Source organism: Diabrotica undecimpunctata, chromosome 3 (genome assembly GCF_040954645.1).
Source record: "Diabrotica undecimpunctata isolate CICGRU chromosome 3, icDiaUnde3, whole genome shotgun sequence".
Classification (NCBI taxonomy): domain Eukaryota; kingdom Metazoa; phylum Arthropoda; class Insecta; order Coleoptera; family Chrysomelidae; genus Diabrotica; species Diabrotica undecimpunctata.
In genome coordinates, this window is record NC_092805.1 from 87,729,171 (window position 1) to 87,756,446 (window position 27,276).

At 33.5% G+C, this 27,276-nt stretch overlaps 1 protein-coding gene across 1 annotated transcript in view; it reads right to left on the minus strand.

Moving 5' to 3' along the window:
* The window catches only part of Cals (calsyntenin 1), a 457,567-nt gene that overhangs the window by 30,430 nt on the left and 399,861 nt on the right, over positions 1-27,276 (minus strand). The window contains exons 5-7 of the mRNA XM_072526238.1: positions 18,433-18,608; positions 15,755-15,904; positions 11,194-11,321 (exon numbers count right to left, since the gene is read on the minus strand). Of these exons, the coding sequence (XP_072382339.1) occupies positions 11,194-11,321; positions 15,755-15,904; positions 18,433-18,608 (454 nt within the window). The remainder of the gene's footprint in view (positions 1-11,193; positions 11,322-15,754; positions 15,905-18,432; positions 18,609-27,276) is intronic.

Below are 27,276 nucleotides of genomic sequence, written 5' to 3' on the forward strand. Positions count from 1 at the left end.
TTTGTAATAAAAATGAACACGTTACTTTCTCGTTCTGAAAGCATTTTTCATAAAAAAGAAACAACAAAATCTAAGCGAACAGAAAAATTTTAAGGGAGGTGTGCAGCCCCAAATCCCCCAAACTTTTGAGTACGTTTAAATCAAATGAATTTTGTGGCATCATTAGTTTAACACATTATTTTTAAAAAATTTTTGTCTCATCACTTTTTTGAAAAACCAGTTTTTATTGAGTTACGGCTCTTTTCATTAACCTTTAAAAAATTACGTGCAACTAAATAAATGGCTTAAATGAATTAACAAGTACAAAGAATGTCTATAGCCTCTATAAATATGATATTACAATCAATGTTCAAAATGACCCCCATTTTCTTCAATACACATTCGGTATTTTAATAAGGAAAGCCGAATGAGCTGAAAAATCATATTTTGAAATTGATTTGCAGCTTCAATTATTCTAACCCTCAATTGTTGTTCGTCCTCTATTGTTACAGAATACACTTTCTCTTTCATAAACCCCCAAAAGCAAAAGTCCATGGGGTTAAGACCTGAACTTCTGGGTGGCCAAGAAATAGGTGCGTAACGACTCCTTCAAATCCACCGACCAGGATACTGCCTGCAAAGGTATTCCCGGACTTCATTACTGTAATGCGGTGGAGCGCCATCTTGTAGAAGCCACATATTTTGCCTTATTGCAATACTCACTTCTTCCAAATAAATAAATAAATCGTTTGCCAAGAACTGCAAATAATTATCACCATTTAAATTGTTGGGAAGAAATACAGTGCCTATTAAGTAGATTGTTATCCACAATTCCTGCCCAAACATTAACTTTGAAAGTCCTTTGGTGATGAGTCGTTTTTTTGGCGTGAGGATTTTCGTAGGCCCAAATGTGCTCGTTATGATGGTTTGTTATTCTATTTCTACTGAAGGTTTACCTCGTCGGTAAACAAAATATTTCTAATAAAATTAACATTTCGAGTGTTTCCCATTAACACTACTACTACTACTTGTCGGTTTATAACGTTCTCCGCCGTTTTCCGACTTCCAATCGCCACACTTAGTCCGGTTGTTCCATATCTTTTTCTATGGCCCTCTCTCTCAGTTCTTTATTTATTCTTTCGCTCCAACTTTTTCTCGGTCTACCTCGTTTTCTCTTTCCTTCTGGTTGCCATTTTAATATTTCTTTTGGTATTCGTTGTTCATCCATTCATTGTATGTGTCCGAACCAGATAAGTTGTTTTGTTGTTAGGTCATCTGTGATTGTTCGTTTGATTCCCATTATTTCTCTAATGCGTTCGTTGGTATTCCTTTCTCTTCTAGATCTTCCTGCAGCTATTCTCCAAAAATCCATTTCCGTCGCTTTCAGCGTTGCCAGTGTTCTTTCTTTCAGTGGCTATACCTCACAGCTGTACTAAGTGATACTATTTACTATAGTCTCATATATCCTCTTTTTATTTTATTTGCTGATGGATTGGTCCCATAAAATGCTGTTTAACATTGTGATGGCTTTTCTCCCTGACGTATTTCTCTCTCTTATGGCTTTGTCTAATGTTCCATCTTGTGAAATAATGATACCTACATATTTGTAGTCACAGCAGTGCTTTATCGTGGTGTTATCGTCTAATATGAGATCTTTTTGTTCTACTCCAATGCACAGGTATTCGGTTTTCTTTTTATTTACTTCTAGACCCATATATCATACTCTTCCTGTTGTTATTTGTGTCCCTGCTTTTATTTTTGTTATTGGTTGGTTGTATAACACTTTGACGGCTTATATTAATTCTATATTAATATTCATGCTTTCCATTGATTGTCACAGCTTCTTCAGTGAAACTCTGTCGTAGGCTTTCCGTAGGTCGAATTGAACATATGAATCTCTTGATTCCGTGCCATCTTTTTTTCTATTATCTGGGTTAAGGAGAAAATGTGGTCAATAGTGGATCGATCCGTACGAAATCCTGCTTGTTCTTCTGCTTCATAATCTAAGTATTCTCTCTCGATTCGGTTCTTTGAAACTTTCCATATATTCGACTCATAGATCCGGTTACAGCTATGCCTCGGTAATTTTCACAATTATTTTTATCACCCTTTTTATGTATAGTACTGAGGTATGATATCTTCCATTCCGTAGGGATTTCGCTTGTGTTTATGCATTCTTGAAATAGTTGTCGAAGACATTCGTACAATTTGTTCGTTCCGTACTTAAACAATTCTCCGGGTATATCCCCTGGTCCGGGTGCTTAATATTGTTAATCTTATTGGCAAGCCGACTATTGAAATTCTATCTTGGTTTTGATTTCTATGTTCTTGAAATTCGACTCTATTCTCTACCAAAAGTCCTTTGAAATACTCTTCCCAGTCTTTCGGTTTTATGCTCTGTATTACTTCTATATTCTTTGGCTTCTGGTTCCTCCTAGATAAGTATTTATTCGTTGGCAGTTTCTTTCCCAAGACTCGTTCTTCTTCTTAGATATTTTCCTTCGTACTTCTGCTTTTTTTTCTTTATATTTGATTTTGTCTTGTAATGATTTGGAGCTTAAATATTGTTGGTATAGTTGTCTTTTACATTTTATTTCTTCCTCTATTTTGTTATCCCACCAGTATGGTTTGTTTACCTTGGGCTTTATGTAGTATCCCATTGCTTCAAATGCTGCTTCGTGTAAACATTTTTTTCTCATCCAACCTATTTTTGAATAAGTCTTGGGTACTTTCTTCATCTAGGCTTTTGATGTTGTATCTTCATTCCTGTATCTTTTCTGCCTTGTTCATGTCTATATGTGTTTCTCTCTGTTGTTTTCCGATTGGTAAGTGTATTTTTGAACGTAATAAATAGTGATCGCTACCGCATGTTGCGCTTCTCTGGAGTCTTACATCTTGTACTCTCAGTCGGGTTTTTTGTTTTGTTACAATATAATCGATTATTGATTTTATGTTTCGTGTTTCTTGAATCCATGTATAGCTGTGTATCAGTTTATGTGGAAAGTATCCGTTTAAGATTCTGAGTTGATTCTGGTTGCATAAATCTATGAATCTTTCACCATTGTTGTTCGTGGTGTCTTCTCCGTATTTTCCTACTATTTCATCCGCATTTTTTCTTCCTACTCTACTGTTAATATCCCCCCCCCCCCATTAATATTATTTCCCGCGATTGACATAATTGTTAGTTTATATCCGTAAGACACATATTTACTTTAATTATTCTTTCATTTATGGCTTCCCAGGTTGTTATGAACTTTCTTAGTCTTCTGTGAATCATTAAAGAAATTCCCTGTTGAGCTCTACATTCTTTTGGTACTCCCCTATAGAAATGGTCATATTTTCCTAGATTTTCAGAGCCGGTTCTCTTCTTTTTTGTTTCGGTAATGACTGCTATGTCTATTTTTAGTTCTGTTAATTTATGTAAGACTTCATTGAGTTTTTTGATATACCTTAAACGTTCCATGTACCAAAAAATCGTGTCCTTTTTCGAAGCTTATGTCGTCTTTGTTGTGCCGTCCCATTCCGAGGCGTGTGATTGGGTTTTTTTTAACATTTTTATGTTTTTTACAAGTACTGGGGAGTTAGCCCAATGCCTTAACCCCCAACCTGGAGGACCAGGGATTTGGGTTCAGAGTGTCCCTCTCCTAGACGGATTGCGGGATCTACCGCTAACGGGTTCCGTCCACCCTTTTGATTTTATACGAACCCTAAAATCGGGGTCGCCACTTCCGCCGTACACACCGTACCGAAGATGTTCTTCTCCGCCGTGGAAACCGTTGTGGTCTTCATCCGTGACCCTGGACAAGGGACCCTAAGCAGGCACTAGTTTCCTGGGTCATTAAACTCCTGGAATCTCGGAGGGCAGGGATTGATTCACTTTCCCTGGTAGGACTGTCACAAGGAGTTCCTACCCGCTACCCGCTTTCCATTAACAACCAATCGCAAAATCCAATCCTTTTAGGATAATCTTCAACCAATAACTCTTGAACCGTTGTTAAATGATACGATTTAAGCAGCTGATCCTTCAAACGCCTCCAAACTGTTACGTGAGGAACATTTAGTTGAGCAGCTATTACCGTTGTACTTGTTCCAGGGACTTCTTCAATGATTTCTAAAATGTCTTCATCAGTTGCATCCATTATTGGACGACCACTATTGCCAGCAACTTGCGGTTGGAATGTACCCGTTTCCCGTAAACGACGATCAATAGTCAGAAATAATCGTCTATCGGGTGTATTTCGATTGCGCCTTGCGGCTGCTGCACTATTTCCTTGACATTCACCTACGATATTCCCGATAGTTTATTGAAATCATAATTTAATCTGATCCAACTTACCCAAAGTTAAATGCATATCTACCATTTCCTAAAATGTGTAGGCCATTGTAATATCAAAATTTTTAATATTAATCTTATTCACACAATAAATGATAGCTTCAAATTATTGACTATTATTGATGGAACTGTTTGTAATTATTGTATCCGTAGAAACTAATTGTAATTTTATGGCCAATTAGGAAAAACCTAGTTTTTCGAAAAAGTAATAGGAGGCAAAAAAGTTTTAAAAATAATGTGTTAAACTAATGATGCCACAAAATTCATTTGATTTGAATGTACTCAAAAGTTTGGGGTGATTTAGGGCTGTACACCCCCCTTAAATTTTTTCTGTGTGTTTAGATTTTGTTGTTTCTTTTGTATGAAAAATGCTTTCAGAACAAGAAGGTAACGTGTCCATTTATATTACAAAATGTCAAGTAGCTTAGGAGATAATGCAAAAAAACAATTTTTATTTTGTAACTTCAAAGGGCTGTAACTTTTTCTGTGTACACTTTTGTACTAAGGTAAGTTGGATTCAATCAATTTATTTTTGTCCCCGGAATGCGTGATTTAATTTATGACACACCTTTTTGAAACACCTGTCTTTTCGTTTCTATTTTTTATCTATTGAATGTATAAAGAGTGTAGATCTAATGTTGGGAGATTTAACACTTAGATGGTTGTGTGTATGGCACTATATATTTGTACAATTCTGTATTAGATAGTGTAATTTGATTTAGGAAACAAAACACACTAATAATCTAATTCAATAATAATACCATAATAAACGACATAATAGGTAAAATACCGTTTCGATAATGAAACATAAATAACCAATACAGTCCATCTAATTTACTTACCGTTGCACGTCATTATCATTAACAGATATCGAAGTTGGCATAGTTGCCAAAGTATAAAAAAATCCTGAATCCATTTTAAATCAAATGGGTCACATAATTATTGCAAAAGTGGATTATACAACAAAACAAATTAATATTTAATGTAAATAAATAAAAACAAAACAAGAGTTAAAAATAATCTTGTTAAAAACAATTTAAGCCGCTTGTATGCGTCGTATAAAGATGTAAAATGGAATACTTAAACAAAAAAAAAAAACACTTTTTTCATTACTTATTATTAGTCAACACCGCAACTGGTGTCTATAAGTGTTACCAATTTATGCCAAAATATCACCTTCGTTCGATTACAGTTACAGTGTGTTCCGAACAAATGTTCTTCATAAAAACGCTTTATAATGCATTTATACAAATTAAATGAAACATATTATTGTGTATTTCTTTAAGTTAACATTAATAGAAATCTTTAAATATTATTTCTACGCGTATATAATAAAATATGTCTAGTGATTGTAATGCCAATGTACTCGGTAAAGTGATTTTAAAAAAGAACACCTACCGAATAAATATTTCGTGTTGGTATCATGTGACTTGTGTTTATATGCATGATTTATGCATATAAACTTATGCAACAAAGAAGAACACGGGATAAGGAGCAAATGTACAAAGATCTTAGGAAGGAGGAAAAACGCATACATCGAAGGAAAAAGCGGACCTTGGAAAACCAGATTATGCAAGAGCTTCAATCATTAAAGGGGCAAAATGAAACTAGAAAGTTCTATAATATCCTAAATAAGACAAGAAAAGAATTTAAACCACGGCTGACGATGTGTAGAGACAAAAATGGACATATAGTCAGTACCGCTGACGCAGTACAAAGCAGATGGGTTGAGCACTACTTGGTACCGAAGTGAAAAATGATGCGTCACCCCAAAAACCAAGAAATAACACTCACGTAGAGCCTCCTTCAATCTTTGATGTGAAAGACGCAATCACACGACTCAAAAATAGCAAGTCCCCAGGAGTGGATTGTATCCCCGCAGAGCTCATCAAACATGGAGGTAACAGCATTATGCACCAAATTCACAACATAATAGTCAAAGTCTGGGAAGAAGAACAAATGCCAGAGGAATGGTGCACTGGAATCATATGTCCACTGCACAAAAAGGGAGATTTGTTGGAATGTAAAAATTATAGGGGTATAACTCTTCTGAATACAATGTACAAAATATTCTCCAACACCCTGTACAGCCGTTTAAGTACGTACCTGGAAGAAATCCTTGGTGAGTATCAAAGCGGTTTTAGGCCAGGTAGGTCAACAATTGACCAGATTTTTGAGCTACGTCAAATCTTAGAAAAAACCAATGAATTTAATATTGACACGTTCCATCTCTTTGTGGACTTTAAGTCAGCGTATGATAGCGTCCTAAGAGGTAAATTATACGAAGCCATGAATGAACTTAACATCCCCCATAAATTAATAAGGCTCGTAAAAACAACTATGAGTAAAGTGATCTGCAGAGTGCAAATACAAGGCGATATGTCACAAGCGTTTGAAACATATGCAGGGTTAAGGCAGGGAGACGCGCTGGCGTGCCTTCTCTTTAATATAGCGTTAGAAAAGACTATAAGAGATGCCGAGTTACACAATAGGGGAACAATCTTTAATAAATCAACGCAGATTATGGCTTACGCTGACGATCTGGATTTGATCGCAGGTACTACACGAGGACTTAAAGAGATGACTTCCACCTTCTTGAGAGCCGCACAAAATATGGGCCTTAAAATAAACGAGGAAAAAACCAAAATGTTAGCATCTATTCCAAATAACAGAGATAGAGCTAGAAACGCAGAAGAAAACTTCAGTATAGACCAATATAATTTTGAGGTAGTAAATAAGTTTACATATTTGGGTTCTCTCATAACAAACGATAATGACACATCTGAAGAAGTAAAATGGAGGGTACTGCTAGCAAACAAATGTTATTTTGGACTAAGCAAGCAGCTAAAAAACAGAAATTTAAGCCAGAAAACCAAACTAATAATATATAGAACACTCATCCTACCAGTGCTGACATATGGGTCAGAAACATGGACCATCTCCAAAACAGACGCAAATCTTCTGCTCGTCTTCGAAAGGAAGATACTAAGAAGAATAATGGGCGCATTCTGTGAGAATGGTATTTGGAGAAGGCGATATAATTTCGAATTGTACGAGAAGTATAAAAAAATAGTAAATGGTAGAGATGTAATATCCTTCATAAAAATATGTAGGCTTAGATGGGCTGGACATGTGTCAAGAGCAAATGAAAATTACCCACCCAGATGAACTCTATTATCGGTCCCAGTGGGAAATAGGAGTAGAGGCAGACCACGACTGATATGGAGGGACGGTGTGGACGAGGACGCAAGGAAAATCGGCGCGGCAAATTCGCAACGGTTGGCGATGAACAGAAACGACTGGCGAAATAGACTGGGGAAGGTCAAGGCTCAACTAGAGCTGTAGCACCACTGATGATGATGATCATGTGACCTCACGGGCTATGACGCGGATGACGTGCAACGTTAAGTAAATTAGATGAAGTATAGTTGAGGCATATTGTTTTTGTTTGCTTTATAAACATTTCATTGTGCGAGAGAATTAACATGAACGAAATGTTGAACATTGATTTCAAAATGAGAGAATTGTAATAAATATTTCGTGAAATTAATTTTAGATCTGTATAGGAATGATCGATTTTTTGCTCTTTTCACCAAACATTTTATACAAGAGCTTTAAAACTAAATAAATAGAAAAAAAAAGTGAAAACATAAGTAACTAATTTTCAGTATTTCTTTTTCGAGGTACTTTACTTTTGGTATCTTCTTATATTACTTCCACTATCTTTCACCTTTCTCTTTTTTAAGTCATTAATCACATATTATGTGACCTCTGCTGTCACACATACCAGTACTACCTACATTTATCTTATCCCTTTAATAGGATTAGATGCTATTTAGTCTTCTTCCGAGCTCATCTTGTGACGCTTAGCTTCTTCTCTTGTACTTTGGTGGCCTGCAAGCAGTCTTTGTGTTTGAGTCTGCCTAGCTTATCCATTTTTCTTTAACATCCTGTCGACATGGTCCATACAAATTGGCATGCATGCTCTAAACCTATTTCAATACAATCTATACTTTTAATTCCTCTCTCAATTTGTGGGGTTTTAATTTATCGTTAAGGATTATTCCTCTGTTTCGGCTGTGAATTATGTGGCGTACTTGAGTTTAGATATTTTAGTTTTACATAAATATTATAATCTTGCTCCATGTACTTATCATTTTGTTTTTCCATATTCTATGTATTCCATGAATTTTCCTCTTTTTTATACAGTCATTGCTTGTGTCCAGCCTCTTAGATTAGGTTTCGTTCACATAATGCTTCCACTCCCAAGTAATTAAATCTAGATCTTTGTTTTATTAGGTTATTGTCGATTATCTATATTGAATTTATGTGACGTTTTCTCATATTACAGATATTTTGTGACTGAGGCTGAGATGCTGGCTACCAGCGGGATCACAGGTGGCGGAAAGTGGATGGCTTTCTGATATGAAGGTTGGCTGCGAATATATTGATTGTATTGATTCGGTGGACAAAAAAATAGCGTACTCTAGCCACCTTGAATTCTATCTTAATACGATCATAGGGAGTTCGACCTCTAGATCATTTAATAGAACTCTCTGGGTTATACATTTTCGCGGAATTTTTTATAATACATAATCTTTTTTGAGAACGATTTCGAGAGTGGAAGTCGAAACGTCAAACACTAGTTAGTTAAAACTGTGATTTTCATTACAACCAATAATTCTGGCTTAATCCCATATAAATATATTTAAATTAGACATGCCACAAAAAAGTAGTTTCAGACCTTAATAAAAAATGGCACTGAGATGCACTTTAATAGCATGCGGACAATGTTGTCCGCATGTTGTTCAACCCTCCAAGGGCATTGAAGAAATATCTAGGAAAGATGTTGGTCGCGCCGAGTCTGACAGAACCGATACGAATTTGATGCTGATTTTATTATTAATAAGAGAGGCTAAAGAAATAAAAATTTTAGGAACTTCTTATCTTTCAGTGTTTTAAGTTGGCTTAGCTTTGCAGCAGTTAACTTAAACATTTGACTAAGTGATGGATTCGACCGTTACTTGATGGAAATTCATTTTATATAATAATAAAACATTGAAAACTTTGATTTTCAAAACTTCCACAAAATTTATTATGCTATTTTATCACTACAGCTGTTTCGGCAGAGTGCCTTTCTCAAGTGATCTATTTTTGGATGTGTTTACAATTTAAAATCTTTACGAAATAGGTTCAGGAGGGGAGCACTGTTTGTCTCAAGTTGGTCATTCAGAATTATGTATATATATATATATATATATATATATATATATATATATATATATTCAGGAATTCTACAGATTCTCCGTATTTCATAAACCTACCCATACTGACATGACTATACATAATTCATCATCCCATCCTACACAACATAAACTGGCAGCCTATCATAGATGTTACATAGATTAATAGAAATTCCTATGTCAAAATACAACAAAATAACAACAAAAATAGCCAAACACATAAAAAAGAAAGGAATAACACCAGCTTTTAGAACAAACAACTTGGGCAAATATATTAAAAACAAGAGCCAAAACAAAAAGCACTTACACAGTGGTGTATACAAACTTAAATGCGGCGACTGCCCAAAAACTTACATCGGTCAAACTGGTAGAACCTTTAATAAACGTATAGCAGAACATACGCACTTCACCTTCTAGATCACAATCATTCTTTTAATGACGAATTTCAAATTCTTCACATCCAAAATAAAGACTTCAAGCTATCTATTAGAATCTATGGAAATTAACAAATTAAAAAACACAGACATAATCCTGAATGACCAACTTAAGACAAACAGTTTCTCCTCCTCAACCTATTTCGTAAAGACTATAAATTGTAAACACATCCAAAAATAGATCACTTCAGAAAGGCACTCTGCCGAAACAGCTGTAGTGATAAAATATTATATTAAATTTTGTGGAAGTTTTGAAAACAAAGTTTTTAGTGTTTTATTGTTATATTAAACACTTGAGTTAACGCTAATAGTGATGAAAAATTATCTCATTAATATGTTCTATGATAAGGAACATGCTAGAATTGCAACGACTTCTAGACGAGGTTAATTTGAACGATGACCAGGACAATGAATCGAAAAAAAACTTGTTATACCGAAAAGGGATGAAAGCAAACAGACGTTCTACACAGCACAGACACGTAGTAGGATTATTAATAAAAAACAAAACAAACAAAGCAGTAATACATGTGATAACATATTCGGGAACGAATCATCTAGTGGTGTAACTAGCGGTTAAACCTTTAAACATCAACATCATCCAAGTATACGCACACACAGCAGACAAAGCAGATCGAGGGTTAAAGAATTTTACAAACAACTACACGAAGTACTTCGAAAACGTAAATCACAGGAGATACATATAATAATAAGCGATTTCAACGCAAAAGTAGGACTGGGAGAAGCAATTTAAGATGTCGTGGAGGCATAAAAAGAAGGAATGAACGAGGAGAAAAGTTGATACAGTTTTGAATAGAAAAAGATATAACCATTGAGAATATCTATGGTTTGCATTCAAGAAGTCTCTACACATGAAAATCTCCTAACATATATAGAAGAATTCGAAATGTTTTAAATTTTATTAGCATTTCCATAGATTAATAAGCTTTAATATTTTGTATTGTCGTTTTATATTGTTATTAATATAGTAATAGCTCATGTATTAGTAAAGTAATTTGTATCTTACGTAAAATGAACAGTTATGATAAAGAAAAATGGAATAGTAAGAGAAATCACCGGTCCGTGACTTACTATTATATAAACGAAAAACACCATGACCACAAATCCGCATAAATGACATTGGCAATAACTGGAGTATTTTTTCTATTATGTAATCAAGAAATTTCGAAATAAAAGAAGTACTTACTTGCGAAATCTTCCATCTCCATTCAGCAGGCCTAAAGATATTGAGGTCTCCTTCTGAGAAATCCCGCCTTAAGAGAAGGATCAATCTACAGTTACGGACGAAGAGAGCATAGTGGTGTCTATTCATTTCTGTAAAAAGTTAGTAATGTTATTAAAATGTTTTAATAAAAAAAATGGTTAAACTATGTTGCAATAAATAAAAAAAGAAATGGAAAACATCGACGTTCACACGCACATTTTATCATTCTCTTTGTCTTATATTTGGGGCAGGTTATCTAATTACATTTCTCTGTTCGTGTCGAACTAGGTTCATTCCAAAATTAATTCCTTGGCACATATGTCTTATTTAACAGTCCCCAACTTTGTTCTTTTTGTCCTTCTTCTTCTACTTCAGGATATTTAGATATTCTTCATATAAAGCGAACATTGCGTCATTGAACATTCCTTAATCATCTTAATATGTATACGCCCTATCATTACTTTCCCTTACATATTCGTTAGTTTAGTACGAGAGTTTTGGAAATAAACAATACTGTTATAGAAGTCAGCTTTTATCAACGGACTTTTTTATTAACATAACACAGTGTTGCTTAACTCATAATGAAGATGTGTGTATAGTGACCAGATACCGACCCGATGACCAATTTTGAGAAAAAGATGCACAACCCTTGCTCCTCGACGCAACGGACGCGTTGTAAAAAACGCGGTGCGCCAGGATGGTGATCCGTTTTCTAGAAATTATTAGTCGTCTATCTGCGTTGTTTACTTGATTATAATCATGGAGAACACTGACATGGAAATAGAGATTCGGATGAAAACCTTATATGTACACAAGGATGCCCGTTTATTGTTCGTCCGTTGACCAGTGACATAAACTGGCATCTATAAAAGTTCTAAATGAAATGGCATCTATGAAATTTGTGTCAGACATAAATCTTTACTAATGTAAACAGTGAAAAAATTATGTCAGCGATATATATTTTAACTATCACCAACTTGTGTCTACACATCTACAACAATATATGTAAACACTATTAGTTCAAAATTGAAACATTAGTCAGACACATATTGCAAAAAGTTGGATGCGACTCTACTACTGATGCTTACTGTAGGACACCGTATTTTTCACGTATTAAAATCCACTATCGACTGCACACAGAACGTTTCTTTTTATGTTTAGAAGAATTAAACAGTTATCAAATTCACATGCAAGGTTTGAAGTGTTGATAGACGAGGACGTGGAAATCAAACAAGTGGAAAAATTTAAATATTTAGGTGCACTCATTGATAAGAACGGCTTGGGAGAAACCGAAATTAAACACGGAATTAATCGGAGACGTAAAATTGTATCATGTATGAACTCCTTATGGTGGGATCGCAACATTTCCAAAAGGAACAAAAAAAGAATAGGGCAAACCATGGTTGAATCAGTTCTGTGTTATGGCTCTGAAGTATGGACAATTAATGGAGACCTGAAGAGAAGATTGTTGGCAGTTGAAATGGATTATTTGAGAAGTGCTAAAACGTCAAGGCTGGAAATGAAGCCCAGCGAATCTATAAGAAATAACATGAATACTACAGAAACGGTCATTGACAGAATAGAAAGAAGAGGTTTAAAATGGTTTGGACACCTATTGAGAATGCCTGCCGAACGTTGGCCCCAAAACTTCACAGATGGAAGCCTCCTGGAAGAAGAAAAAGAGGTAGACCTCGACGCTCATGGAATGAAGGGATTAGAAGAGCGATGGAATCGAGAGGTTTGGAGGAGGAGCTTGTAAACACAAAAACGAGTTTATGTCAGACAATCAACACTTATTTACGGAGATAAGTGTTAGATGTAAACGTACCTTAATTCTAGATCGTAATCAAAAGATAACGCGTTAAACTTTTTGATTAGAATTTTAATATTATCGAAATTTATGTTAAAAAATTCACCAAAAATGTAGCAATAATAAAGGTAGTATTTAACTCTTAAACAAGGACGTTCAATTGTGTTACATAAAATATTAGGATCCTTTAGGGACCACATCATTTTTTTTTTATAAAAACGTGTAATTTTTATTAAGTAAATGAATGTTTTAAGGAAGAAATAAATAAAAATCTTATTTAGATATACCTGGGAACATTAGTAAAATAAAAAAAGTGAAATTTAAAAGATTAAAATAGAACAATTAGTTAATGTCTTCAGTACAATGCGGATTACACTTGATATGTTTGACACTGCTTTTATGGTTTGAGCAGATAAATCTTTTGCAGTTAGTACATTTTTAGAGTTCTCTTTTTTTATCAAGTGAACGAGGACAAAAATTGCACCTTCCTCATTTCTTTTGATTTATTGGCTCGGCTTGATTTTCTTGCTCTGAGGTATTTATTCCGCATGCAACTATTGCTCTGTAAACGCTAAAATTTTGCTTTGTATCTGTCAGTCTCCGTTGTATGTTGGGTATAGTGTCTTGCCTAGTGTTTGAAGAAATTGTTTCCTTGATGAGAAACCTGGATTCTTAGCTACATGTATGACGAAACTGTTTAAGGCAGTAATTTCAAGAAGGTTCATAAATAGTGGATAAGGCCAGCGAGAAGTGCGTCGAGCACACGTGTATTCTCGAATCATTTTATCGGCATTATGAACCGCCCCTTTGGTGGAATTGTATGATAATATCATTTCTGGTTTTTTACTTTCTTCATAAGAAACAGGCTTATCCTAATGTTGCGTAGACAGGACATGGACCAGTTTGTTTTTCTTTGGTACATAAGCATAAGATACGATGACAACTTCTAGGAGACGCTAAATATGTTCCTGTTCTGAAATCTTGATTTTTCTCAGGTTGAGCTCCTGGTTGCTTGCCTGTGTAAATTTGCAAATTATACAGGTATATTGTTTCCACGTCTGCTAGTGTCCAAATCTTACCATAGGTTGCAGGCTTTGAGCTCCTGTACTGTTTGAATTGGCACTTTCCTCTAAAAGCTACTAGCTGTTCATCCACAATTACTTGTTCATCGGGAACAAACGGCTGTTTACAATTCATAAAAAAAAGTTCCATATGTCTCTAAATGGAGCCAACTTGTTTGTTTCACGCCTTTCTTGTCTTGTCGATTTATCATCAAATCGGATAAAATTGCTTACCTGAGTAAATCTGTCATGAGGCAGACAAATTACGACAAATTGATTCATCTGTACTCCACATTTTTGCAACATTCTCTTTTCAACAACGTAGAGCTTCTGCTCTAATCAAAACTCCAATAAATGCATCGAGTTCTATAATATCAATGTCTTTCCATACGTTCTGTTTCGGACTTTTCTTATTGTAAATTCGGTATACGCGAGTTGCTTCTTCGTTGGTATGTTTACAGATACAGATGTGTACCTTCATGTCATGAGTCAAAAAAAAATGTTAAACATCTCAAATATTTCATTGGCATTGCTAGCATATGACGTTGGCCCTAGTTTGCTATTAACAATATGCTATATGCTATGTCCAATAACGACGAGAAAAGGAGCGTCACAGCTCCACACACGTCCAGATTTTGTAGTATATATTTTATTGCTTCTTCTAAGTTCTTTCTCTAAAAGTTCTTCTTCCCTTTCTTCTCCAACCTCTATTTACTATGGTATCTTCAGCCGGCTCGTCTTCGTTCTCAACACCTACGTAAATATGGTCTTCCATTTCTGATGAAATGCACAAGATTCTAGCACAAGATATTGATGAGGGGATCTCGATCGTCATCATTTGTTTGATTTTTCTTATCGCTTTGATCATCACTGTCAAAGTTACTTAAATTGTTTATTATTTCCTCAACCTCGGCTTGGGTTAAGAGTTTTCGGTAAAGTTTGGACATTTTTGTACTGTTAACGTATAAAATGTTTTTTGTAATACTGTTAGTACACTTATTCTCCTAAATAACGAGTACAAAATAACAAACACATAAATAAACAAACAACCGTCGACTAACTCTGATTACTTCAGACTGAGTGCCGCGCCCCGCGCCGAGCTGACCAGCTGCCGGCAATGCCAGCTAATTATAGAACCATCGAAGAAATATGTCAAGGATACTCAAAAACTAGTCTCCTATGCACTAGATCGTTCAGTAAGTTTATAACAGTACTTAAAGGCCTTAATTAGCCCCAAAAATTAAATATATATATATATATATATATATATATATATATATATATATATATATATATATATATATATATATATATATATATATATATATATATATATATATATATATATATATATATATATATATCAAATATGTATGTAACGTAACACTGACCAAAATGCAATTTTCATGGATTTTAATTATTGAAACTTGGTAGAAGGTATTAGAAATTGTGTAAAAACCTTAAAAACTCAGTTATACGACATTTCAGGAATAAAATTGGCTATTCTCCAACTGCAGAGGTTGAAAAATATGGTCCTGGGGTCCTAAAAGGGCCTCACATCGTTCTTTAAGGGTTAAAGTAACTAAAGATACTGTTTTCTATTACCCGCTAATTACTGTTCTATTGCCTGCTTACTACATTGTACTAGCTCTAAGGTTTATCAAAAACTTACTGTGATCATCAGCAGTGCAGAAGATGTGCTCTTTTAAGTGTTTGTCCTGGCTAGGATGTTGTCCGTGCCTCATCCACGTGGATATGGTAAATGTAGTTGGCAACTGATGCTCTAGTACAGATGTTGGTATCGTTACTGCAGTAGTGGCACCTAGTAAGAAGAAAAATTTATATAATGCAAAAAAAAATTGTAAAATAGTTTGTAGGATTGAATATAAAATTAACAATGTCGTAAGATCTAGTTATCACGATAAACTTTCCATTAAATTCAAATTTATGATAACACTTACAAGTTTTTGTGCCACAATGACTTCCAAAATAAGAAATTTGTAATATTATTTATCGCCTTGTTGGTCTGTTGTCTAAACACCAAATTGTGAATATTTTCTATAACAAAGATTTATCTCCTGTAACCGTTTAGAACAGCGGTCGGCAACGTGCGGTCCGCGAACGTTATTGATGGAACTAAAACCATCTCTAAAACTTTTAGAGAATATTGTCAACGGTCAAATAAATATTAGTAAATTACTGATGGACATACCTTTACTGTGTCTAATAGTTATTAAGAGCAAAACAGATATTTTAGGTAAAAAGAGTAATAAAACGTAATAAAACAATAAAATATTATAAAAAAAAAAAAAAAAAAATAAATAAAAATCTTTAGACATAAATTGTTCGCATACAGAAATAGATACTTTAAAATTATTATTCTTCTAAAGAAAGTGGCATTTAGTTCAACAAAACAAATTAGCACAGATAAATATGGCAAAAGGACGCCACTTATATCAACATTTTGTAAATAAAAGGAGAAGAAATAAATAAACCAGTTCAAAATAAAAACAATTTGTTTCAACAAATGGTTGAAATGCATTCATAGATTTTCTATGTGGTAAAATACAAAAAAACTGACTTAAACAACTCTAAACCTATTAATTTAACTCTTACACCGTCATCCGTCCATATGACGATATATGGACAATAACTCGAAAATTAAAAAAAAAATCTTCATCGCAAACAAAATCAAACCGACACTTGTTTATCAACTTAAAATTTCGGCATTGAATATATCAATATGCAATGACTCTGGTAAAGTAAAGGTCGTGTAACCTTCTTTAATTACTCTGGTACGCAATAGATATTCTACTGGTGAACAAAGGTATGTATTTACCAAAGATCCAGCAACTCTCGAGCTTTTCTAGGTAACATAAGGGTGTAATTTTATATAAGTTACAGTTGTTGATGGTCTGCCTCTTGAAAATTCAAACACTGACTCTACACTTACAACAAATCTCGGGAGATTTATAGTATAACTTAAGAATAAATCTGAATTTAGCTTTGAGATTGATGATATTATTACGACTATATATTTCTTAATAGAAATACTTGTAGTAAGATTACTGTAATTAGAACAAAATCAAACAAATAGCCAAAGCATATACGTCTTGTCCCCTAACCAATTCAGCAAAAACCACAGAAAAAATAGAAAATTAAACCATATGAAACGGATAATATAAAGAATACATTACTGCATGTATTTGAGCTAATAGAAATCAAGTGAAAAGTAAAAAGGATCCAGAAAAGCAGATCAACAGCAGACGCACTGCGTACAATAAAACAAAGTAAAGAAGTACGTCGCAGAGTTAGTCAATGTATTCTATGGGGTGCCACTCTACGATGTCTCTCTCTCTTCGTCAACTTTACATCCACTCCTGAAAGTAGAGATCTCCCAATTGCTTCTACTCTTTCTCTGTCTTGCGCTAATCTTAACCACTGTGTACCCGTCGCTGCTCATATGTCGTCTAACCACCTATCTTGAGGTCTCCCTGTGTTTCTCTTCGTCTTTCTTGGGTTCCACTTAAGTGATTTCCGTGCCCACTTGTTACCATCCTACCTGACTATGTGGCCGACCCACCGTCATTTCATTTTTACCACCTCCTCCACGATGTCCTTCACTTTTGTTTTCCTTTATTGTCTTACTAACTAAAAAAGAAGGAATCATAAAGGGAGGAATCCGATAAGGAGACAGCCCCATTCTATTTGTTTTCAATTTATTAATAGATAAAATAATAAGGCGTATAACTAGTTCTAACTGTTCCAAAATGTGTTAGTCGGAAATGACGCGATGGAAGATGTAAAATGGAAAATGGTTGGCAATCTACCTGTCAAGAAATAGTACAGCAATGAATCGGTGTTAAAAGAAGATCTTAACAAGAAAAAAAAAAGAGGAAGACAACTAGAAAAAACTAACATCTAACAAAAAAACAGGCCTCAAAACTTCAGAGGCGATTAACTTTTTTTAGGGGTAAGTAAGTAAATAATTGGGATTAAGTATTGTAATTTCATTTCCTCGTCAAATATTAATAGCAATTTGAGATATACCATTGATTTTCTGCACAAATATGAAGATTTCGGTTTTCTATTTTAAACAGATTCAAAACCATGTCAACTTATTAAAACTTTGGGCTTAAAATTTATTTCAACTGTTTTTTTTTTTAAGTTGAAGCGACTGGAAATACCAATGCTTATATAAAATATAAAGTTATCGTTTTTTTTTGCAAATTTTTTACTAATCCACTTCTTTCAAAAAAACCGAATATGGAAAATCGTTGAATTATTTTGTCATATAAGATGTTCTTTAGATGATACTTAATCATTCATAGTGAAACACAAACTTCTTACCGTCAAACTCAAACATCTGATCGCTCTCATGACCCTCGTCCGAAATGAGTGGTTTTGTCCATTCAGCACCTACTCCGGGATTTGGCAGAAGATCGATGGCAGAGGGAGAAGCGCCACATAATTTCCTTTGTGACTGAACCGAGTAAGTGTCCCTGTCGCAACCTTTTCCGATGTGTCTGTAACAATCGATGGGTTTTGTTACTAAAAAGTCATTATTATTATAGAAAAGATGTTCAGATTATTAATCGGTACAATAGAATTGTATGGTGTAGTATTGTATCTAAACTGTGTTTTACTTTATTGTGAGTTAGAAATAATCTTATAAAACGCTTCTTGTAACATATATAAATAAAAACATTAATCAAGTTTAATTTTTTATAAATTATTTTTTTATATAAACTAAATACGTGTGTCTTAATACCGTTGTGAAGCTATTTTCTTGTGGCATCTTAGTGGAAATACTATTTTCGTTGCGAAGTGGAACTCGAAACGTCAAAAATAAACTTATATTGTGGCTTATTCCCAACGAAAAAAGTAACTTCTGTCTTAATCTTGATAGTGCATAGGTAATTTTGGTCCCAGCTACCGCTTCGATAAATAAATTCAAATGCTATTTAATTTATTGAAGGATTTTATTAATTTTTATTGCCACATGTCAAAAATAGCCTGCAATTTAAATTGATAAAATAGCCAAATTAAGTAGACTATTACAGAGAAAGCACAAATTAGAGGACCAAAAATAAATTTATATATAAATAAATTTAGAAAGATTTAAGTACTTAGGGAGTAGTAATCTATAGACACAACTTTGAAGTCATCAAAGAATTCAAGTACCTGGAAGCGATCATAACATCTGAAAATAAATATGAAATGACGTGACAGCCAGGATCATTGCAGGAAACAGGGCATATTACTCATTAATGACCGTACTTAAATCAAAAATTCTCTCAATACCAGCAAAAATAAGAGTGTACAAGACAATAATCCGTCCCACAATAACGTATGGAAGCGAAACATGGACTCTGAAGAAGCGGGAAACGACAAAATTACTGGTAGTGGAAAGAAAGATACTGCGGACTATCTATGGGCCTTGAAGAGAAGAGACAGCAGGAGAATGGAGAAGAAGACACAATGATGAACTCCAGACAGTATATGGAGATGAAAATATAGTACGCTACATTAAAGCAAACCAAATAAGATGGGCGGGCCACGTACTAGGATCAAGTGACGAAAGCCACATTCTGGGAAAGGCCCGATGACAGAAGGTCATTTGGTCGCTCAAGAAAGAGATGGAAGGACGCAGTAGCCAGTGATCTACGCAAAATGGGAATACAGCAATGGGAAATAGCTGCTCAGGACCGACAACAATGGAGGTAAATAGTAAACGCGGCCAAGACTCACATAGAGTTGTAGAGCCAAATGATGATGATGAGTAGTAATCGACAGGTCTACAGCTTAAACAACAGAACCATAGAAATAGGTAAAAGAGCAAGATGGATAATAGAATTTACTGAAAATGCAAATAATTACTAAACGATAGTAGTACTGTCATCAAAATCAACATGTATAAAGAAGTAATCAAACAACCAAAGTAGAGATGGGAAGACCAGATCAGACCCGATTGGATACGAAATGACATTGTATTCTGCATTTTTTAAGTAACGTAATAGTGAGTAATTAATTAAATAATTGAATAAAATTTATTCAAAGTATAATTTGAAACAAATGTTATTTTACAATACACAAAACTGAACAATTAAACTAAATTACAATAATTGGCAAAAAGCCTGACAACAAGTTTTTATCTCTAATAAATCGCATATCTTTCTAAAATAATGGAAAAAATAGTAGTAGGCATTACGATAGTAACCACTACTATATAGTCCGTTCGCTCAGCTAGGAGAAGATTTTGACAGATTCATTCTCGGAAACATACAGCACAAAAATTCCTACCTCTTACTACTACTACCTAACTACCTTACTTATTATTGCAGACTCTTTTCTTTGAAAAAAATAAGAATAATCATAAATAGTCGGAGAGTATATTCATTAACTTTCATTAAACACTTTTCATTTGTAAATACTAATCTATAAACGACAATATTTTTTGTGTATAAATATTGGCTATGAGCACCTATGCTTGGTTGTATAGTAATTTCCAGCCACTGATAGTAGGTAAAAATTTAACCAACGAAACGTAGCAAAAAATAATTACTAAATACAGACTTTAAAAAGTAAGTAATATATAATGGCAAATTTATCAGAAATAAAACGACCTCAAGTACTAATATTAATTGGGTATATTCACTCATAAGTAGATCAATAGTATTGAGAATAATAAAGATATTTAATGAAACTGGTACCATAAATCGTTTAAGGTCTGGTAGACCGAAAACTGCAACCACTGGTGATAAAACCTTAGATGTCCTATGAAATGTTCAGAAGAATCCTACAATGTCTACAAATAAACAGACACGAAATCATGGTATTTGCAGAAGTAATTTACAAAATTCAAACTTACCAAGAATTATCTCAAGATAATATTCATCTAAGATTATGAGTTTTGTAAAAATGTAAATAAGAAAAAAATTTAAAAAAAGTTACTGTCTGGACGGGCTTGGTAAAAAACGATTTACTTTGACTTTTTCTTATTGAAGGTGTAATAATCGGTGATAAATACCTTGAACTTCTCTAAAATCAAATAATACCTGAAATAAACCGCTTGTTTCAAAACATAAACGTATACTTTCAACAAGATGGTGTACTCCTACATTATTATAAAGACGTAAGCCAATATTTAAATACTATTTTCCTTCAGAGATAAAATGGTCGAAGAGGTGTGACGGAAAAGCCGGAATGATGAGAAGACCTGACCCCACTAAAACAGGTCTTTTAGAACCTAACAAGATAACAAAATATCTCTCCTACACGAATAGTAGACTTTCTCAGAAGTCTGGATCTGCCGAACTAAACATTGACTTAAGAGTATACATAATATATGTGTCACTTCGCAGTATGGAAAGGTCTACGAGGTTAATCGACTCCTGTGAAATCTGCAATCTACAATGCCTCAATGGTAAGCACCACATCAGTCCACAATTTCTGGTTGGCACGTAAAATTCAAATATGGACAGATTAATAATAGCGATGATCCAAGGGCAGGTGCACCAAAACAGGCAGTCACTCAAAAAGATTGATGATGTGCGCAAGCTTATCTAAACGATCGACATACCGCGAAATTGAGTCATCACTGGGATTTCAATGTGCCATGTGCCAATCGATCCCTTTGTAACATGTACGTGATATTAAGTAGACATTTGGAAGAACTCCTTGGTGAATATAAAGTAATTTTAGACCGGGTAAGTCTATAATAGACCAAATCTTCGTGCCACATTAAATATTAGAAAAAACTAATTAATTCGTTATTAATACTTTACACATATTTGTAGACTTTAATCAGCATATGACAGCAATCTAAGATATAAACTATACGAACCGATTAATGAACTTAATATCGTCGACAAAATAAGACTTATAAAAGCGACAATAAGTAAAGTGGTCTGTAAAGTGCAAATACAAGGCGATCTTCTGTCATAACTTCTTTTTACATAGCACTAGACTATGAGCAAAGTCGAGTTATACGAAGGATCTTAAGAAAAGGATATAATTGCGAGATCTATAAGGAATATAAAGAAATAGCCTACATAAAAGAATAGAAATAGATATTTCCTAATATATCAGATCATTTTCATGTATGAGATTAAGTTTAAGAGAGAACTGGGAGAAGTTAGTTCTGCTAGCTAATCCATATACCAAACAACAGTAATCTATAATAGATCTAATATAGAATTGATAAAAATTTAATGCAATATTTTGATCCGCACCCCACGATCTCTTACAAAGCATTTTATGCAAATTAATACCCTTTTGCAGCGATTAATTGTGTAGTTTAATATTTTGAGTCCAAAGAAGTTTTCTGTCAAGTATGACACCAAGGTATTTAAATTCCGAAACAATTGGAATGACAATCAAGTCCAGCTATCAAAGTTGTATATTACATGTTTGCGTTCAGTAGTATGTACATTCACAATCTTCTGTGAATATATGACAATATCATCCGCATATTGTACGCAAACAATATTGGGACACCATAAATTGTGCAAATCGTATGTGTACAGACTTAAAAGGAGTGAACTTAAAACAGCTCCCTGTGGAACACCTTTTGATGTAATCATTGGTCCTATGATATTATGACCTACTCGAATAGATACGTTTCTAACTTTATAAAATTTGATAGTAAATATTCCATAGATTTTGGAACTTCAATAAACAAAGTTTATCACAGAGTATATTCAAATCAATATTTTCATAAGCTTTTTATGTCGATAAATAATCCACCTGTTGTCATGGAATTGGAAAAACAATTGAACATCTGTAATCAGACGAACTACTGCATCCATTGTACCAAAGCCTCATTTATAGCCAAATTGTGTTGCTGGTAGTATACTATGCCGCCTTAACCAAGTTTCCATCCTCAATTTTAAAATTCTTTCGAATGTTTTAAAAATGCATGACAACAATGCAATTGGTCGATATAAATCTGGATGATCTTTATTCTTTTCCGGTTTTAGAATGAATAATAAAACAAAGCAATCATTAAATTTGTAGTTTGTAAGATATAGTTTTAAATACGCAGTAGTAATATTTTCGCTAGCATACCCATTTTTGTAACATAATTACGAAATCTGATCTGGACCTGGGGCTGTGTTTTTGGATATCTTAAAAACATATTCCAGTTCGGATGATGTTATTTCTTTTAGTAAATAATGCACTTCTGAAGGTGTATCTGGGTGAGGTATATATTTGTCAACAAAAGGTGGACTTTGTACAATATCTTGTGCAAATGAAGGGGAGGATGTACAGATTGAACGAATTTAAAACGGAACATACGAAATCAATGTATTTCGGCACAACTCCGCTCTAGGTGGTTGGCCAACAAAAGGTTGTCAAATAATTATATTATAAAAATCCAATACTTCAGCGGGCTGCTGGATTCTGAATTCATTCAAGAACAAGTCAAAACTCCACCCAAATAGGTTGCCTAGAATCACTGTGAAAACTAGACTACACAAGCAGTTATTATGCTGTCAAACCACTTATCGCTTCCTTATAGTCCAAGAGATAGAGCCGAAATTTTGAACTGATCAGTAATATGACATTTCTCTATTGGAATATATTCATTGTAATCATGTAATTGCTCACTTCTGTTACTATTCTGAGAAGCGTCAAGTAGAGTTTTCCTCAAAATTTTCCAAAAAAATTTCCGTAAATGAAAATTTTCGTAATTTTTTGAGGTAAAATCTAATTTATAGAATCCTTTCGATTTTCTGTAAGTTATACCATGATTTTTTTCCAAAAATTGTCAAACGATTTTTACGATAAGAAAAAAAAAAATTAGAAAAACTTTTCTAAAACATTTGATAAAACTCTACGTCATCGTCTGAATCTTTTATAGAATATTTTGTAGTTTTAAAATGATATTATGATAATGTTTTTTTTTCAAACTAAAGTCATATTTACTTTACAAATCACATTTTTTTCTTAAATATAAATATTTTACGAATTAATTTTTAATTGAATAAATGTTTGATATTTGATATTTTATTACATTAAAGTAATTTTATAATGTTAACTATTAAATATTTTTGGTATAACAAATAGTAATTTTACTTATTTTTTATTACAATAAAAAGGTTTTTAAATTTATATTGCATAAATAATGGTTGTTCAGATATAAGAAAAATTTGATTTATTATTACATTAATAATCAAATACAAAATATATTATTTCTATTTATCAATAGGTAAAATTCAATTTGTAGAATTCCTTTAACATTTTACAAATAATTATTAATAAAAATCAATTTAATAGTGGAATTATCAATTTTTTAAGTTTTGAAATTTACTTTGTACTTAGATATTTTCAATATTTTTTTTAACTTTCAAATTGATTGAATTTTTTTTCATTAGTTATTTATAATTTTACAAATTCTGTTTGGACATTAATTTTGCATCATTATTATTTTAAAATATTAAAATAATAATGATGCGCGTTCCATTTAGGTCAGTAATTCTAGACGCATGCGCTAAATGTAATAAGTATCAAGATGCTTTTATCCAACTTGGTGAAACTGACTTCGATTGTAATGAAGTTTTTGAAACCTTAGAAACTTTCATATGTCACTTATATGGAACAGGACTGACGAGAACAATTCCAAAAAGAAAAGTAAACGATGTCAGATTTTCACTATTTAACCGGCAGTATAAGTTGCATGATGTAAACGAGCCTTTAAAAAAAAAACTAAAAAATTTCGATGCTTCAAGCTTACCACCATGTCAAGATGAATTACACCAACATCTACTGCGAGCCCATTATATTTCAAATATTTGGACAAATGCTCATAAAAAAGTACCAACAGAATTGATTGTTGAAGAACATGGTTGGGAGTTTTAAGATGAAACATATAAATTCAAATGGTTTAGTGGACCTCAGATGCCAGAATCAGTTCGAGAAGTAGTGATTGAAAATGAAGCAGATAATGAATGTGATATTATTGAAAGTGAAAGTGACGAAGATGATGAATGTGATGACATCAATGAGAGTAAGAAAAATGACTAAATTTTTAAAGTTTTTCTAAATTTTTTTTTCTTATCGGAAAAATCGTTTGAAAATTTTTGGAAAAAAATCATGGTATAACTGACAGAAAATCGAAAGGATTCTACAAATTAGATTTTACCTCAAAAAATTACGAAAACTTTCATTTACGGAAATTTTTTTGGAAAATTTTGAGGAAAACTACTTGACGCTTTTCAGAATAGTAACAGAAGTGAGCATACAAATTTTCAAATCAATCGGTATAAAAATATCATAATAAAATCAGTTTGAAAATTGTTACCGAGACCTAAAATGCGCAGGCAAGTGGTACATTTGACCCCGTTTTATGGCTCTCTGTACCAACCCAGCTGTCCGCTCTTTTGGATTTAGAGTTTTTAGGGGCTAAATAATGAGCCATGAAAATGGCGGATATATTACTTATCGTGAATTTTTCCCCAAAAAATTGCAATTTCACCCCTGTCCGCCACCCCTTATGTATCCACTCTCGCGTCCGCCCTTTGGGATTTCGTCTAGTTATACCAAGATCTTACTCTGGGCAAATTTTCAGCCATATTATCGATCGTTAATTTTTCCGAAAAAAATTACAACTTCATCCCTGTGTAGCAACCCCCTGTACCACGAGGGGCGTCCGCCTGTAAGGCAAAGTCTTAACCCAGTTACAATGAATATATTCCAATAGAGAAATGTCATATTTCTGATCATTCCAAAATTTCGGCTCTATCTCTCCGACTATTAGCGAAGCTCCTCTTTCCTTTAAAGGAGACAGATAGTTGAACGATATTTTATACAATGTCTATCAGTGGGTATGGCTTTATTTTTGTCCAAGTTTTATATTGGTCCACTATTTCAAATGCAGTTCAAACAGACATATATTAAATTGTATGTTCCGTTTTAAATTCGTTCAATCTGTATATTGTTTGTGTTTCTGTTGTTCAGTTTGTTCGCCATCGTTTGTTGCATGTTTTTTAACATTCAGGAAATTTATTCAGAGTGGATGAGATTTTGTATAATTTAAGTGCATTCTTCTTAAGCTGCAACTAACTGTGGCGCACATTCATCATCCCCCAATTTGATTTTTATCTATGTTTAGAAATGAGAGGTACGTTTTCGGGGATAGAAGCTTCGGCGCTTGTATTGAGTTCGGCTATTTAGAGTAAATGCCATTTCATGACCGTTATACAACAGACAGAGTATACAACATTCGTTAGTTCTATTTCAAGAGTGCTCTGAAATAATTCCCAGTTGGCCTCCTCTAATCTCTAGTTCCTTTTTGGGTAGACAATGATAGAAAGTAACCAAATTTTAATTTAATGTAGATAATATAATGGTTAGATCCAAGACATCTATCCAATGTTTGCCAATGAGCTACTGCAGTTAATCCAAGAGTTAGTAACGTTTTGTCTACAGCTGATTTTGTGGAGTTTGGAAAAGTAATTCTGGTTGCTGAACCGTCATTTAGAAATATTAAATCCATATCAGCTAGAGCCTCAATTATCATAATGCCATCAGTGCCATTCTTTGGAGAACCCCACACCGCATGATGGGCATCAAAGTGAGCAACACCAACTAAAAAGCCGTTCCCATTCCTTGGTGCTTTCATTGTTATCAGCTTTATATAACGAAATTATATTAATTAATCTGCCATTATTATCAATTTTTACACCAAACATTTCTAATGTTCCAACATTTAATACATCCAATATTTTATAATTATTAATCCGTAGGCCTAAAAATATAGCTACACTTCCAAATCTAACTCTTACACATGCATTTCACAATAAATTCTATTACTGGATTTAGGTTGTATTAGTTATTTAAGTACATTAATTCTCAAAGGTGGCCACATTTTCATATGTTTTTAAGAAGTTTTCTATTTTTGTTTTTTTTTATCCCTGTACCCATATCTATTTTCCATTAACTTCTAACTTCCACTTTTTTGTGGAAGTTTTGTTCTACTTGTGCCAGACGTTGTTTCTGCAGTGAACGTCATATTAGAGCATATATATGCTGGTATATTTTTGTTTTCATATCTACATCAAGATGATTTTTTCTCCATATTATATCATTCAGGCAGCCTGCTATTTTATTACTTCCCTTTGTTATTGTTTTTATCTTTTTCTATTTATTTCTAGTCCAATTTCTTTTGCTGCACTTTTCAGTTGTGAAAAA